Raw genomic sequence first — 14,409 nt, 5'->3', positions numbered from 1 at the left:
CACATTATTATCCTCTTTTGTTCAAAAATGGAAGGGTTGGGGGCCAAAACGACTGCGTTTTGGTTTGGATATTTAAACCCAAAATGACGCTTAAATTTTCAATTTCTCCGCATTTGGTTTCACTTTCAAAAACAGAGAGAGAGCTCGGTTTTCTTTCGTCAGGGAAGACGATTGGGCCACCGCCGGCGGATTCACGGCGGAGCTTGCGGCGGCTTACGGGGCCGAAAGGATTCAAACTTTCCAGAACCTTTCATTCGTCACCCCCAACTTAAATATAGCCTCCCCGTAGCTTACAACACAACCCAACAACCCAAATCTATAGATTTACCTTCCAAATATTCGAATTGGGATTCTGGCCTTTCGAATTGAGGTGAGTTTCTATTTTTTTTCTTCGGTATTTGGTTCGAATCTGGCTGAAAATGTTTTTTTTGCTTCGTTCCAATGTTGTATTTTTCCCCTTGCTCTCCAATCCTCATTTTATAATGGTTGCATGTGGGTTTCGGCAAAATACCAGATCATTCGGAATTTATCCCTTTTTTTTACTTTTGGCTTGATTTGGCTGACTTTGGGTATTTGTTGTTGACTACGATGGCTTCAAGAAGGCTCGGGAACACTCGGCGACAGCTCACGCGCCGATCTGAAGGAGCGCGTGAATCTCACGCACCGATGGACGGTCCAGATTCTTCAATGGCGGCGGCGGCTGGCACACTTAGGGTTTCAAACCCTATTCCCTGGAGCGATCTGGACCGTTGGATGGGTCCAGATCCAAGGGTTAAGATTGAGGCAGCGCTGTAACTCACCCGAAACCCTAATCGGGTCAGTTCGGCTGAATTGGGTCGGATATTGGGCCAGTTCGGGTTCTCCTCTGGATCCGGGTCTGCTATTGGGTCTTGTGTGTTATCTTTGTGGGCTCCGGTATTGGGTTGGCATCCTGGTGGGCTTGTAACTGGGCTGGGATTAGGCCTGCAAAATGTAATTTAATTTTATTAATAATAATAATATAATATTTTTTAATTCTGGACAAAAAGGGGTGTGTATAAGTTCATAAACATAATCAAAGAAACCAAGTAAATAAGAAAATGAACCATTACTCCATCCTCATCCCTATGAATAAGGCAGGAGTAATAAATTGTTGAAAGCAAGGAATTAGAATGAGTAATTAATAAGCTCTCGCCACATGATACTAGATTAAGAATGTTTTTGAAATATTTTAGTTTTACGAAGGTAGTTAAAAAAAATATTACATTTTCTTACGGTTACTTAAATTTTTATTATTTTTACTACACTCTAAGAGGTACGTGTCACTCTAATCTTTACCTGTGCAATTAATAGTATATTAAACAATTTTTCTTAAATTGATAAGTTTGACAAAAGCAAGCTGCCAAAATGTCACAGGCTGAACTTTAGTAATAACGTGCATTCATTATGTAATTTAACCTAACCCAAACCTAACCCATTGACGGTGACAGCGATTAATTCTAAAATTAAAGGTAATCACTTTATTTATTTATTTATTTTAATAAAATAAAATAAATAGGTAAGTTATTTATTTAGTATTTTACTTATTTTTGTGCATTTTTTTTGAATTAATCACTGGTATCCGATCTATTGACCGACTAATCCATATCGGGTATTGCAGAGGCGAGGGCAACTCTCCCAACCCAGTTTGCTCCATTCTCAAACGCCAGGATTAAGACCTAGTACCTCATCCCACCAGATCAAACAGTTGTTGGTTATGTGTATTTATTTTAATCATTTAACTATTTTTTTAAATCAAATCTAATATTATGTTTTGTGTATTACTTTGTATTATTTAATTAAATTAACATTTATGTTAACCTATAATACTAAAAAAATACTAAACTGAAAGTTTTATAATAAGTATTAAATAAATAATGATATTTTTTTTGACATCAATAAAACATGATTGGTTTAGTTCATTTAACAAGATCCTCAAATTTACTTGTAAAAATTATTTTAGTCCAATTTGTATATATATTGAGATTTTATGAGTTTAATTTTATGCTTTTTGAAAAGGGTCAACACCTAACTTTATAAGTGAAGTTAAGAATTTTCTTAGTATACTTAGTATTAGATATCATTTATATAATACTTAAATAACAATCGAACCAAATTTAATATACATTTTACAAAAATAAATAAATAATCATTTAATTGTTTTTAATTAATCTATAATACTTATTAAAAATTGAACTAAATTGAATATGAATTTTATAAACATAAAATAATATTTTTAATTAATATTTTATTCTCAAATGAAGTGAAAAAATAATTTGATTTAATTTTGAAGTGATGATATAGTTTAAATTAAATTTTAATTTTGATGATTTTTTTAAAACCCTAATTCCCATTTTTTATAATTACATATCTTATTTTTTCTATAAGTTTAAATATAAGTCTTGATAAAATATTAACATATACATGATTTAATTTAGTGATTGAGAGTAAATATCAATTGAATGTAAATAAAAATAGTAAAATATTTCATTCCATAAAATATTATATTTTGATAAAATATATAAAAATGGTATAGAAAGCACAGGCACAATATGTATCTTAAACACATTGTTAATATATATTAGGCTAAACGAACAATGACAATATATGTGTTGGGCTTTAAATCCAATTAATCAATTAAGATAAGATGTGAGATTACATATAAACACTTTTGAAAACGATAACATTTTCTAAATTAATATAAAATTACTCACTTTACATTACTAATATTTTCATCAACGTGTCAGAAGAGAAAAATCTAAATTTTAGATTTTTTATCTATTAAAATTTTATAAATTTATTCTCTTAATACAAAATTTTACATTCGTCTCTGATTACGTACATTACCATTATCACTTATGTTTGATGTGGTCATTGTAAGGCTTGATAGTCCATGTACATGGTGAGACATGATTGACAAAATATTTTTTTTTATTAAGATAAATTATAAATTTAATAGTTAAATTTTCTTATCATTCCTATTTCACTCATGATATTTTTTTAATTTAATAACTAAATTTTATATATTAATTTTTTTGTTCACTCTGTCGTTAATTTTATAACGACTTTATAATATGATTAGTTGAAAGATTTTTTAATCCATTCATATAAAAAGAAAAAGAAGAAGGGTTTTTGAAAACCCCTAAATTTCCAGTCTCTCTCACACACATATATATTGTGTTTAGAATCAACGACGGGGAATATGAGAGGAGACGGAAAAGCCGACGCCACACGATGATTTGAAACCTCTGAAACTAATTAAGGGTCGGTTTGTGAACGCTGAAAAAGAACTTGTGAAGCTGCCATTTTCCAAATGATTATAGACCAAAAGGAGCACTTTCTTACTTCTATAGTAGCCGAGAAGCCGTACCAATTTCTTATGCCTTAGCCTTCGCATGCTAACAATCTCCGACACAAACTCCTTCATCCCTTGATTTGATTCATGGGTACTTTCTTCACTGCAATTTGTTCATTTGTATAAGGAAGTGTACCTTTATAAACTTTCCAGAAACCTATGAATCTAAGAAGTTGCTTGTCTTTGAAATATTTGGTTGCTATATACAGTGTCTTGTAGGAGAACCTATGAGGTCCATATTCCTTATCAATTAACACGTTATACCAAACTGAAACTCTACAGCTTTGCAACTCAACACCTTATATTACTATCATTAACGACCCTTAATTAGTTTCAGAGTCTTACTTATAATAAAACTTGAATAATTTGGAACCTGACGAGCAATCATCCCGACCTCGACCTGTGTCGTCCACTGGACGTATCAGATTTACGTAACCTCTGGTTTCTAACGTTCCTTTGATGATGATAGCGAACCACGGGACGGCAGAACAGATCGAGAAGAAGGCATATGCGGCTTACAGTGCTGGATTTGCTTTAGTTGTAGACTATTTGTTGTTTTGTAAAAGGCAAATTACATGCAGTTGGAGAACTGATGAGTTTGTGTTCATTTGGAAATAACCACCAGGTTTATGCCTATAAGAAGTCAAACTGGGTGCATGATTTCGACTTGGATCCTTGCGGTCTTGCTCGTATTTCAATCGGTACCGATTACACATGTCGACGAGCTACCGTCGAAGACTCGGAATAAATTTACGGGTGGATTTTGTACGTTTAACTTCACATCAGGTCCAACATAAAACCGGTAAATTCTGTTGGGACAGGCAACCTAATTATGCTGCAGATATTTCATTTAGGTTCTTATGGGTAAAATTGAATGATTTTATTCAAATAATCTTATGGGGGCAATTTAGCGGAGAAGATGAGCAGCAAATGGGTGATATTGAATGAAAAAATATATAATTATTAAAGGTGAGATAAATTCATTTTTTTTTGCAATATCATTTTAATTATTTTTTAATGATTATTCTAATTTAATTCTATTACTAACAAAAGCAGAATTCCATTCAAATGATTGCTGGATTCTGGGAGGCTGAAGTTCGAGCCCACTTTAGCTGGATTCTAAAGAAGTTTTTGAAGCTTAGGGAGGTGGCGAGGTGTATGTTTTTGCCTTCTGTTGACTGGAACCTAGTTAGAGACAAGTGGATTTGGGATAAGGTTCGGATTTGCAGGGATAAGGTCAGATGGCACAAGATCATTTGGTTCCCTGCCCATATTCCTAAATTTTCCCTTATTTCCTGGATGGCTATCCTTGATAGACTTTCTACCAAGGATAGGCTGATTCGGTTTGGATTGACTATGGATGCTGATTGTGTTGTGTGTGGGACTGGTTTGGAGTCCCGGGACCATCTGTTTGCAGACTGTCCTTTCTCCAGGGAAGTATGGAATGCTGTTCTTAGCTCATGTGGTTTTCGATCTGTTATGCTCAATTGGGATGATCGCCTCAACTGGCTTATTGATAACTTGAGAGGCAATTCCCTCCGTGTGCGGATCCTCAAGCTTGCTTGGACTGCCTTCTTGTATTATATCTGGGAGGAACGCAACTACAGAAGCTTCAGAGGTCTTTCTCGTTCTGTTGATTGTATTGTAAATAGAATCAGGGAATCTGTTAAAATCAAATTGTATAGTCACTGCATGCATAGGATTGATGATGTTAATAGGAGTCTGTGCATAAGTTGAGGTCTGTTTTAAAGTTATTTTTTTGCCTGTATTGTTGCAGCTAAGTTGTATTCTTTTTTTTGGATGGAATATAATTTACTTATCCAAAAAAAAAATTCTATTACTAACCAAAGCAGAATTCCATTCAAATGTATGCATATTTTCAATTGTACATAAAACACGAGGAACGACCCTTATGCCACAGTTCCCTAAAATCCAAGCACTGATGCTTTAGAAGAAGTTGGTTTGTACACAATTGCTGGATTTGGTATAAAGCAAAAATCATAAACAAGAGAGGTTCTCGAAGTATTGATAAGCATGGAATCGTTCACACTTCACAGTGTAGATGATCATCTTCTCCAAGATACAGCGACCCAATTTTGATACCTGGCCCCAGATCGTAAACAATTATCAAAGCAAACTATTTTTCCATCCGCCCAAACCACCACCATCGGCTCTTCTTCTTCCTCCCATCCAATGATACAAACGCCGGAGAATCCAGGACCGTACTCCACACATCCTAATTCCAACTCCGGGAAAACTTTTACCGCATCGCCCACATTCACTCGTTTCTTCCAAATCCATTCAGAATAATCTCTTCCCATCTCAAAGATATCAAACTCTAAACAAACCGGCATACAATATGTCACCGTGAGATACAAAACTCCTCTAGACTCCCCGAAATATCGACATTCCTCCGGCGCCTCCACCTGAATCGGTAACGCCATCGGCATTGTTTCTAAACATTCATTCTCTACATCGAAGTACAATGATTCGTTTCCGTATCCGCACCAATGAATCCTTCCATTACAGAAAACCCCATAGTTAAATCTACAGGCTCATCCTCATCTATCTCGAAACTGATTATGGATAAATCCCAAGATCCAGTCTTTGATGAATATAAATCCAGATTGAACTTACAAGGCTCCTTGTAACTTTCCCATATACAGATGATCTTGTAATCCGGTGATCTTAGAGGGTCAAAAGCTAAACTAACACAAAATCTGGAAAGGAGATTATAACATGAGTTACTAGGACAATAAATCTTCCTGAAAGCTTTAGTAGTTGGATCGCAAATCAAGAAACATCTTCTATATGATTCACAGAGAAGCAATCCGTTGCAAGATTGAAGAATCTTGACATCAGAGTCGTTGATGTAATGAAAGAAAGGGCCTTTACTGTAATGCTTCAAAGGGACATTGGAGAATTCAAAGCTGCTGAGACCGAGTTGAACATCATGGAAATCTTCATCTCCTTGGAGTAGTTGTTCTTGTTTGCGCATATCCCCAAGTTAACGTTGATCATTCATCCGGACTGAGTCGTTTATACAAACAAGTAATGGAAGCCGATGCCGACACCATATGCGTGGATCATCTTTTTCCTCTATATCACTGTACGTAGATAACATCCTTTTATTTTGCGGTTACAATATATTTGGACAGCTCTCATATTTGCATAGCAAAAATTCATGTTGGATTTTTGATTGCATAGATGATGAATATTCTCGATTAGATTTGGATAAATTCAAAACTTGATTCAATCCAACCTATAATTATCTCTAATTAACTCTGATTGAACATAAACAAACACTTCTTTTAACTATAAATGCCTAAATTATATTGTTTTTCTAATGTGGTGCTTGATTTTATTTTCTGTCATTGAGGTGCCTAACGTTACAAACATTATTATTCTAGGTGCCTCAACCGTAACAACTGTTAAAAAATTCCATTAAGTAACATGTGTCACGTTTTGGTAATTTTGTAAATTTTATTTTAAAAAGTAAAAATAAAATATTATTATATTAAAAAACCCTAATTTATCTTAAATTACAAAAATTCTAAATTCCTAAAAATCATAAATCCCTAACCCTAACCCGCTGATGTTGTCCTTGTCGACCACCACCACTGGTCCACTGCCACTGATGTTGTTCTTGTCATCTCTTTATTCAGACGTCGTCATCCTTGATGTTGATTGACTGTTGGGATCACATGAGATAACGATTTGTAGCGTCAGGGTTCGTTGGAGGTTGTGTCGATTGGCTCCAATTCTGGTATATTTTCATAGTGATTGGTTGTCGGGTGGAGGGTCGGCGGCGACAAAGGACGGCAGGCGGTGTGGATTTAAAGGGTATTGCAATTTTAATTATCATTTTCCCCCCTCCACCGATTACTAAAGGCTGAGGACCCATTAACAGTTAACTCATTTACATTATTACGTGTTTATTCATGATGTACCACATGAATTTATGTTTAAAAAAATGGGACAATTTCATTGGATCATGTATCAAATATGACGCTTCTACTATTTCACTTGGTTACAAAAGAATGATGGGTGTTCTTGTTTTTATAGATACCTTATTATAACCTAAACATAAGAGAAAATTGTTTTTGATAAATGGTACGTAATATTCGTTGGTTGAGATTGATTCAAGTTTTAAAGAAAAAAAATCTAATTTAAAATGATTTTAAAGGAAAATATATATTGATCTATCTAATCTATCATTTTCTCTAGGTGGTTGTTCTTTCTTGTCATTATTTCTTAGGCTTAACTATATAAAAGTTGTTCAACTTATGCATGAGTTTCTAGTTTAATGTCTAACGTTTATTTCGTTTTAATTTGGTGTCTAACGTTTCATTCTGTTACTCAAAATGAGTTAAGTGGTGACGAACCGTCAAGTTTAACCGTTAACCCATTAAAAATGCCCCATGATATATTTTTTAATATTAAAAAATAATTTCTGAAAATAAAAAATTAATTAAAATAGATTAATTGAAAAATTAAACCTTTTAACTTTTTACAGTTTTTACTCGTTAACCCTAGTGAACAAAAGCATGAAATATGGTTTGGTCCGATTAAAGGCTGCCGGTGACAGAATTTATTGACAACAGTAACAAGAGTCGGCGATGCTCACGGTCACCTAGCCGTGACTTGAAGCAGCCAGAAAACGGGTGGAAAAGGGGCTGTCAAAGTCCCCACGACCAACGGAGATGACGTACGACCCTAACCGACTGTTGTGACCACCCCCACACAAATCTCGACGACAGCAAAGCTAAGAACGTCCATCGGTAGTCCTAAGCGACGACAAGGCTTTCGTTTCTTTTTCAAACCGAGCAAAAAAGGTTTAATATTAAAAATTATTAAAAAAATATTTTCAAAAATCATTTGTTAATATTAAAAAAAATATGTCATGTGACATTTTTAATAGTTTAACAGTTAAACTTAATGGTCCGTCACGATTTGACCCATTTTAAGTAACGAAATAAAATATTAGACATCAAACTATAACACAATAAACGTTAGACATTAAAATGAAAAAGCAGACATAAATTGATCAACTTTTATATAATTGATCCTTATTTCCTATTTCTCATATTAACAATATGTCGTCTCTTTATTCTTAAAAAAAATTGACATCACCTAACAACTAACGTAAGACGTTAGGTGAATATATTCGTAACATAAACACCGTATAAGAATAATTGTATAAAAAAAATATGTACAAAATATGAATAAATATATCGAAATAGATGGTAAAATTGTTCAAATATTATGGCAGAATTTCTTTATCTAGAATGTGGGAAAATTATATTTTCAAGCAATATGATAATTATAGTGTATACTAGATGAGATGATACAACGTTTTCCTCCTAGCGACATGCATACTCAAAAACTTGTAAAACTCAACGATTTCATGTGATTCGAACATCTCCCCAAAGACGACATGTCACTTGGACATCTTTCGAAGTATATTGTGACAATAACACCAGATGAGAAAATAATCTCCTCACATCCTACATGAGTGTTTTTTTTATCACATTACCTAAGAAAATTGCCTAAAATTAATATACAAATTTATAATAATAAATCTACAATATTAATATAAATATTTTAAAATTAACATAAAAGTAAAAACTATTTTAAAAAGTAATCTACAATCTTAATCTAAATATTAAAAAATTAACATAAAAATAAGATTTTATTAAAAAAATATTTAAAAATTAACATAAAAATAAAAATATTATATTTCATTCATATATTTTTTTAATCTCTTTCTCTCTATCTCCCCGAACCAAAAATAAACAAAAATAAAAAGGGTATTTTTCATTTTTACTCAGACAAAAATAAAAACGAAAATATTTGTTGACAACTATACAATTTGTGGCTTCTGGAAGCAATTTAAGGGTTTTATCAAAAATAAATTAATACGCCCGGAGAGTAAGAATTATTTAAAATAAACACTAACTCTAACATAATGGGTTACATAATTATTAATTAAAAAATGGTAGATATTAGTTTGGCGGTTTACATATATTTTTATATTTGAATTTTAGTCGTATCATATTTTTAATTATTTTTTATTTCATATTTAAAATTACGTGTACATTGAGATGAGGAAAATTAACGTATGAAGGTCTATCCCTTTGATAGAATGAAGTGCATCTAGAAGATAAATTATTAATTGCGGAAGGTTCCCCCTTTTCCGGGGAACTATATGTTTGGAGTTATTAATTAGGCCCTCAAGTTTTGAATTCAATTGAATTATTAGTAATACAAAACAAGATAGTCATCGACTAAAATTTATATAAACAACACGAGCTAAGCGACTTTAGTGATTAAATGATTGTTGTTATCATTTGAAATTTCGGGTTCGAGTATAATGTATGCAAGGATATAATAGTTTAATGTCAAATGATTAAGAAATTTTAAACATATATACTCATGTATTCACCCAGGCTAATAAAAATGGATAAAATATGCATTTAATAACTAAACTATAGGTTTTCGTTCATTTTAGTACCTAAATTTTTTTCTTCTCAAAACTATATTTAATGTTTAGTTTTTGTTTCATTTTAGTACACATTCATTAAAAATTTAACAAAAGGGCTTATAGGGCATAACTTCGGTGGACGAACGATTAATTCGAACGGTAGACCACGAGAGAATGACGAGTTGACCAACACAATCCATTTTCAAGTCCATTGGATGGTTGACAACGGAGATCGAAGGATGAAGAAGTTAAAGAGTTCATCGTCAATTTGGAGCCTGTCTATTATGTTTTTAACGACAAGTATTAAAATGAAACAAAAATTAAACGTTAGGTATGATTTTGAAAAAAATGAAAGTTTAGGTACTAAAACAAACTAAAATTGATAGTTTAAGTACTAAATACTTAATTTACCCTAAAAATTATATAATAAGTATGATTTACGACTTGAATACAACCATAAACAAGAAAACAACGTAGCTCATAATCTGAACAAAACATCAAAAAAGTCAAAGTTGAGGCTTCAATTAGTATTTTTAATTATAGTAAACTGCCAAATTAGTCGCTGAACTTTTAGAACGTTCTCATTTTAATCACCTGAAAAACAAAATCTTTTGAATTTAACTAACACCTAAAAGAAATAACTGGTTCATCTTCAAGTCAAATAAAACGAGTGGAAGCTTCTATTCGTATTATTTATTGTGTTTTCATTTCTTTCTCCCAACCATTAATTTGACCAAGTAGCAGGTTTAGGTGTAGTTTTTTTTCTTTCTATAAGTCTCTATTTCCTGTTTGAATCCGTCCTGAAATTCTCAAAAAAAGAACTCCACTCACATGTTTTATCCATTTCTCTGTGGAGCTTTCCATCACCAAGAAGAAGAAGAAGAAGAAGAAGGTAATGGAATCTGGTCTACCAGCCCTGCTCGTTCACCCAGAAAATCAAAAAGAAAAAAGGACACCAAGAATCCCTATTCAACACGGGGACTCGACCAGTTTTCTGCACTTTTAGCAGAACTCGAGGAGAAAAGGCAGAAAATTTATTCACAAACGGGATCACAAAGCTTAGTTCGATTCGTTTACAACAAGTCAAACGATTGTGTCCCGGTTGTGATAAACCTGCAAGACAACAACAACCCCATCATGGTAAAAACAAAGGTTCAAACCCCATCAGAATCTGATAAAAACATCGACGTGAAATCGAAGAAGAGGAAGAAGAAGAGGTTTTCATGGAAGAATCTGAGAAAGCCATCTTATTACATCCCAGTTATTGTAATCCTGATTTTATTGTTTTTGATGTTTGTTGGAAGATCAGTTGCGATACTGTGTACTTGTGTTGGATGGTATATAGTTCCTACAATTAACGGGGAAGGGTCAAATATGAGAAGATCAATGAAAAAGAAAGACTATGTGAGAAGAGAGAGTGGAAATAAATTGATTAGTGGGAAATTATCTTTCTCCAAAGGGTGAGAAATCCCCACTACTGCATCATATAGGAATGGCTGAATCTGTTTTTTTGTGATGTAGTTTTGTTTTTGTTTCTTTGGTGATGTAAATTAATTAGAGTTTGTAGTGTACGAGTATTGAGAAGAGCCTTGTAATTGTATAATTTCCGGTGATATGAAGATTCTAGCATGGATATATATAACCTTTTTGCTAATTATTCTTGCATGGAAGTCTGTTGCTAAGCATACGTATATCTCAGAGTTTTATTACTCTCAATCTAATTGGACAATAAATCAAGTGGTCTAATTAAGAATTTATTTGGGGAAGTACCGAGATACGACAATTTAATTTAATGTTAAAAACCAATGAAAATGTACGTAATTGAAGATGTGATAAAAAACACAACATTTAAAGGTTTTATATAACCTAAAATTTTACATTTTTCTAACATTTTCTATTGAATTTAAAAATATTACGAAGAACATAACATTTTCGATTACCAACTGAAAATATTACGAAGAATCAAGAAAATAAGAATGGCAGCAAAAGCACTTGAACTTAGGACTTGTGAGAGAGGCACATCTAATCACTTAGTTAAGTTCAATATTTAATTTAATATATACAATATTCTTTTATAGTAAAAGTAAGTTTAAGGGATGATTATTATTTATAGAGGTTTTAAGTTTTAATATGATGTATATAAGGATATTTGAGTATTTATTGTTAATTGATTAAGAATATTTTAGATATTATCTTATAATTACCTTAAATTAATAAAAAAAATTAAAAAAAGTTAAACATAATAATTAACTATTTAATCAAACTAAATAATTGATTTGTGGTCGATAAAATTATATTTATATAATCTAGTATTCAATGTAAGATTTTTTATATTTTTAATTAATTTTAAATTTTATCATTTATTTTATAATCATAAATTGAATTGGTATTTTTTTAAGTTAGATAAAATACGTAAATAATTTTTATGACAATAATTTGTGTGTTGGACTAAATTTAATTTTTTAATTATAAAAAAATTAAAATATTCTTTTTTAAAATAAATAGATTAAAATGAAATTTTGAATATAGTATATGGATTAAAATATTAATTTTTATAATAGAATAATTAAAATAACTTTAAATATAAATAAATTTTAATCTAATTTTGACAAAATAAATGAATAAAACCCGGATCTTCTAGAACCAGTTCTAGAAACTATCCGGATAAAACCGGATCTTTTCAGCTGAAAAAAAAAATCAATTAGAAAAATAAAGAAGAAAAATGAGTTCGAGGAACGAACTACCAGACGAGCTATGGAGAAAAATACTAGAAATCGGAATCAAAGCCTCGAGCTTTACATACAAAGATCTTTGTTGCGTTTCAATCAGCTGCAGACGCCTCCATCGTTTATCCGATGAATATTCACTCTGGTCCCACTTGATCTCCGTTGATTTCCCCACACAAACCTCGTCAGTTCCATCATCATGTTCCTCCCCTAAATCCCTTTACAGAATCAGGTAAATTCTAAAGAAACATTTTCTTAACCTTTTTTTTTAAATGCCATTTACAGTTTTGTATTTTGGGTAGGTTTGAGAGGGAAAGAGAGAGGAAGTTATGGGCTCATAAAAGGGCGGTGTTGAGGAAAGAGAGTCAGGTTGCCGAGCATATTCGGAAACTTCGAGAAATCGAGGTTCGATTACTTGAGGAAAGAAATAAATTGAAGTCCTCTCTATCGGAATTGTCTAATTTACATAAAGTTAGGTAACAATTCCAATTTCTTTTTTTAGTGTTTTATTTCTGATTTTGGTGCTCAGAAGAAGAAGATTAAAGTAGAAATATTTCATTAATTAATGAGTTTTTTTTCCCGGATATAATTTTAAATTCTGTTTGAAGTTTATGTTTTCCAGTTTAAACCAAACTGAATATGTTTATGTTATTGGCATTTGTGATTAGAGGAATGTAGGAGGTAAAAGTGTTTTCTTTTACACCTACAATTGGGGAACAAAACGAATCTAATTTTAAGTTGAAACCATGGAGACAGAACGTTTGGCATTTTTGTTCATTAAACAGAGTCCTCATTGCATTCAATTTCAGTCAAGCTTTCGTAGCTTTGAATGTGTGGCAACCCGAGGTTGTGCGTGGTAGGCAGAAGCAACTGGTTGAGCAATGTACTGTTCCGGTCGAGTCTAGAGTCCGTGCACTGGATATGGAGGTTAAGCTTTGCAACCAGCAGCTACAAGTGTTCAATAAGGCCTATGTGAGTATCGGTTTCTTATGGTGTACTAACATGTCTAATTAATGACTTCGAATAAAGAATGTTTGAGTGTTTTCGGTGTTGTAACGGCAGAGAGACGAGAAACGAAGGCTTGATACAGCGAAGGAAGAGTTGAAATCCATGAAATATCACCCTTTACGAGATTATACGCCGATAAGTAACGAAAGCCATGAAAATGGGAGAAAGAAGAAGAAGTTGAAAAGCATACATCAAGCGTAAGATTCTAGTTTATTTCCTCGTCCGCTATAATTGGGGGGGGGGGTGATGTTGTGACATGTTTTTCTCTGCTTCATTGTGTTTTACATACTTTTCATTCTGGAGTGATTTATGAGAATGTGAGTTGCATGTTTCAAATATTTTAGGGTTACTCTTCCTACGTTTTAATATCTGTTTAGCATAATCTGTGGCTTGCTCAACATTTATAATCATTAGTTTCACCCAGTTGTTTCAGAAGCTGTAAATGATTTTGTTTTTTTATCTAGTTAGAGTCCAAAGAAAAATGGAAATAAAATGATGTCCTGAAGGTATATGCATTTTGTGTCCCTTAGAGACCAAACAATCAACAGTTTTTCCTTACAAACTTCTTACAATCGAAACAAAGGATTATAATTTCAAAATTCTTATAATCAAAATAAAAGATTATAATTTCAAACTTATTACAACTAGAATAAAGAATTATAACGCAAATTATAGTATTGTTCATTGGGGGGGGGGGGAGAAAATTGCATAAGTAGAAGAAATCCAATTCAGTCAAATTATAGTATTTTTCTCTCAATAAGTGAACAATCTTTTAACTTGTTAAAATATTGGTTGACTTGCACGAATCTCGGTTGTAA

The 14,409-nt window shown here is 32.4% G+C and overlaps 3 protein-coding genes and 1 pseudogene across 3 annotated transcripts; 3 read left to right on the top strand and 1 right to left on the bottom strand.

Moving 5' to 3' along the window:
• The first annotated feature begins 4,441 nt into the window (after window positions 1-4,441).
• On the top strand, window positions 4,442-5,110 carry LOC120113695. Its single transcript, XM_039134762.1, has one exon. The coding sequence runs from the start codon at window positions 4,442-4,444 to the stop codon at window positions 5,108-5,110; it is 669 nt and encodes a 222-aa protein (XP_038990693.1).
• A 261-nt stretch (window positions 5,111-5,371) lies between these two features.
• On the bottom strand, window positions 5,372-6,371 carry LOC120113693 (annotated as a pseudogene).
• A 4,317-nt stretch (window positions 6,372-10,688) lies between these two features.
• LOC120113692 lies at window positions 10,689-11,321 on the top strand. Its single transcript, XM_039134760.1, has one exon. It carries the CDS (start codon window positions 10,689-10,691, stop codon window positions 11,319-11,321), a length of 633 nt encoding a protein of 210 aa, XP_038990691.1.
• A 1,172-nt stretch (window positions 11,322-12,493) lies between these two features.
• LOC120113881 (F-box protein SKIP24) lies at window positions 12,494-13,929 on the top strand. The gene is made up of 4 exons (XM_039134936.1): window positions 12,494-12,815; window positions 12,886-13,059; window positions 13,393-13,555; window positions 13,646-13,929. Exons 1-4 carry the CDS (start codon window positions 12,580-12,582, stop codon window positions 13,790-13,792), a joined length of 720 nt encoding a protein of 239 aa, XP_038990867.1. The 5' UTR covers window positions 12,494-12,579; the 3' UTR covers window positions 13,793-13,929.
• The last annotated feature ends 480 nt before the right edge of the window (window positions 13,930-14,409 follow it).

Source organism: Hibiscus syriacus, unplaced genomic scaffold (assembly GCF_006381635.1).
Source record: "Hibiscus syriacus cultivar Baekdansim isolate YM2019G1 unplaced genomic scaffold, ASM638163v2 tig00110213_pilon, whole genome shotgun sequence".
Classification (NCBI taxonomy): Eukaryota; Viridiplantae; Streptophyta; class Magnoliopsida; order Malvales; family Malvaceae; genus Hibiscus; species Hibiscus syriacus.
This window is presented reverse-complemented; position numbering and strand designations above follow the sequence as displayed.

Bases quoted from the DNA above. Each gene is read 5' to 3' on its own strand.
- LOC120113692 (XM_039134760.1), top strand. From the start codon at position 10,689: ATGTTTTATCCATTTCTCTGTGGAGCTTTCCATCACCAAGAAGAAGAA.
- LOC120113881 (XM_039134936.1), top strand. From the start codon at position 12,580: ATGAGTTCGAGGAACGAACTACCAGACGAGCTATGGAGAAAAATACTA. The intron at 12,816-12,885 runs GTAAATTCTAAA...TATTTTGGGTAG, and splicing joins AAATCCCTTTACAGAATCAG to GTTTGAGAGGGAAAGAGAGA. The intron at 13,060-13,392 runs GTAACAATTCCA...ATTCAATTTCAG, and splicing joins TCTAATTTACATAAAGTTAG to TCAAGCTTTCGTAGCTTTGA.
- LOC120113695 (XM_039134762.1), top strand. From the start codon at position 4,442: ATGATTGCTGGATTCTGGGAGGCTGAAGTTCGAGCCCACTTTAGCTGG.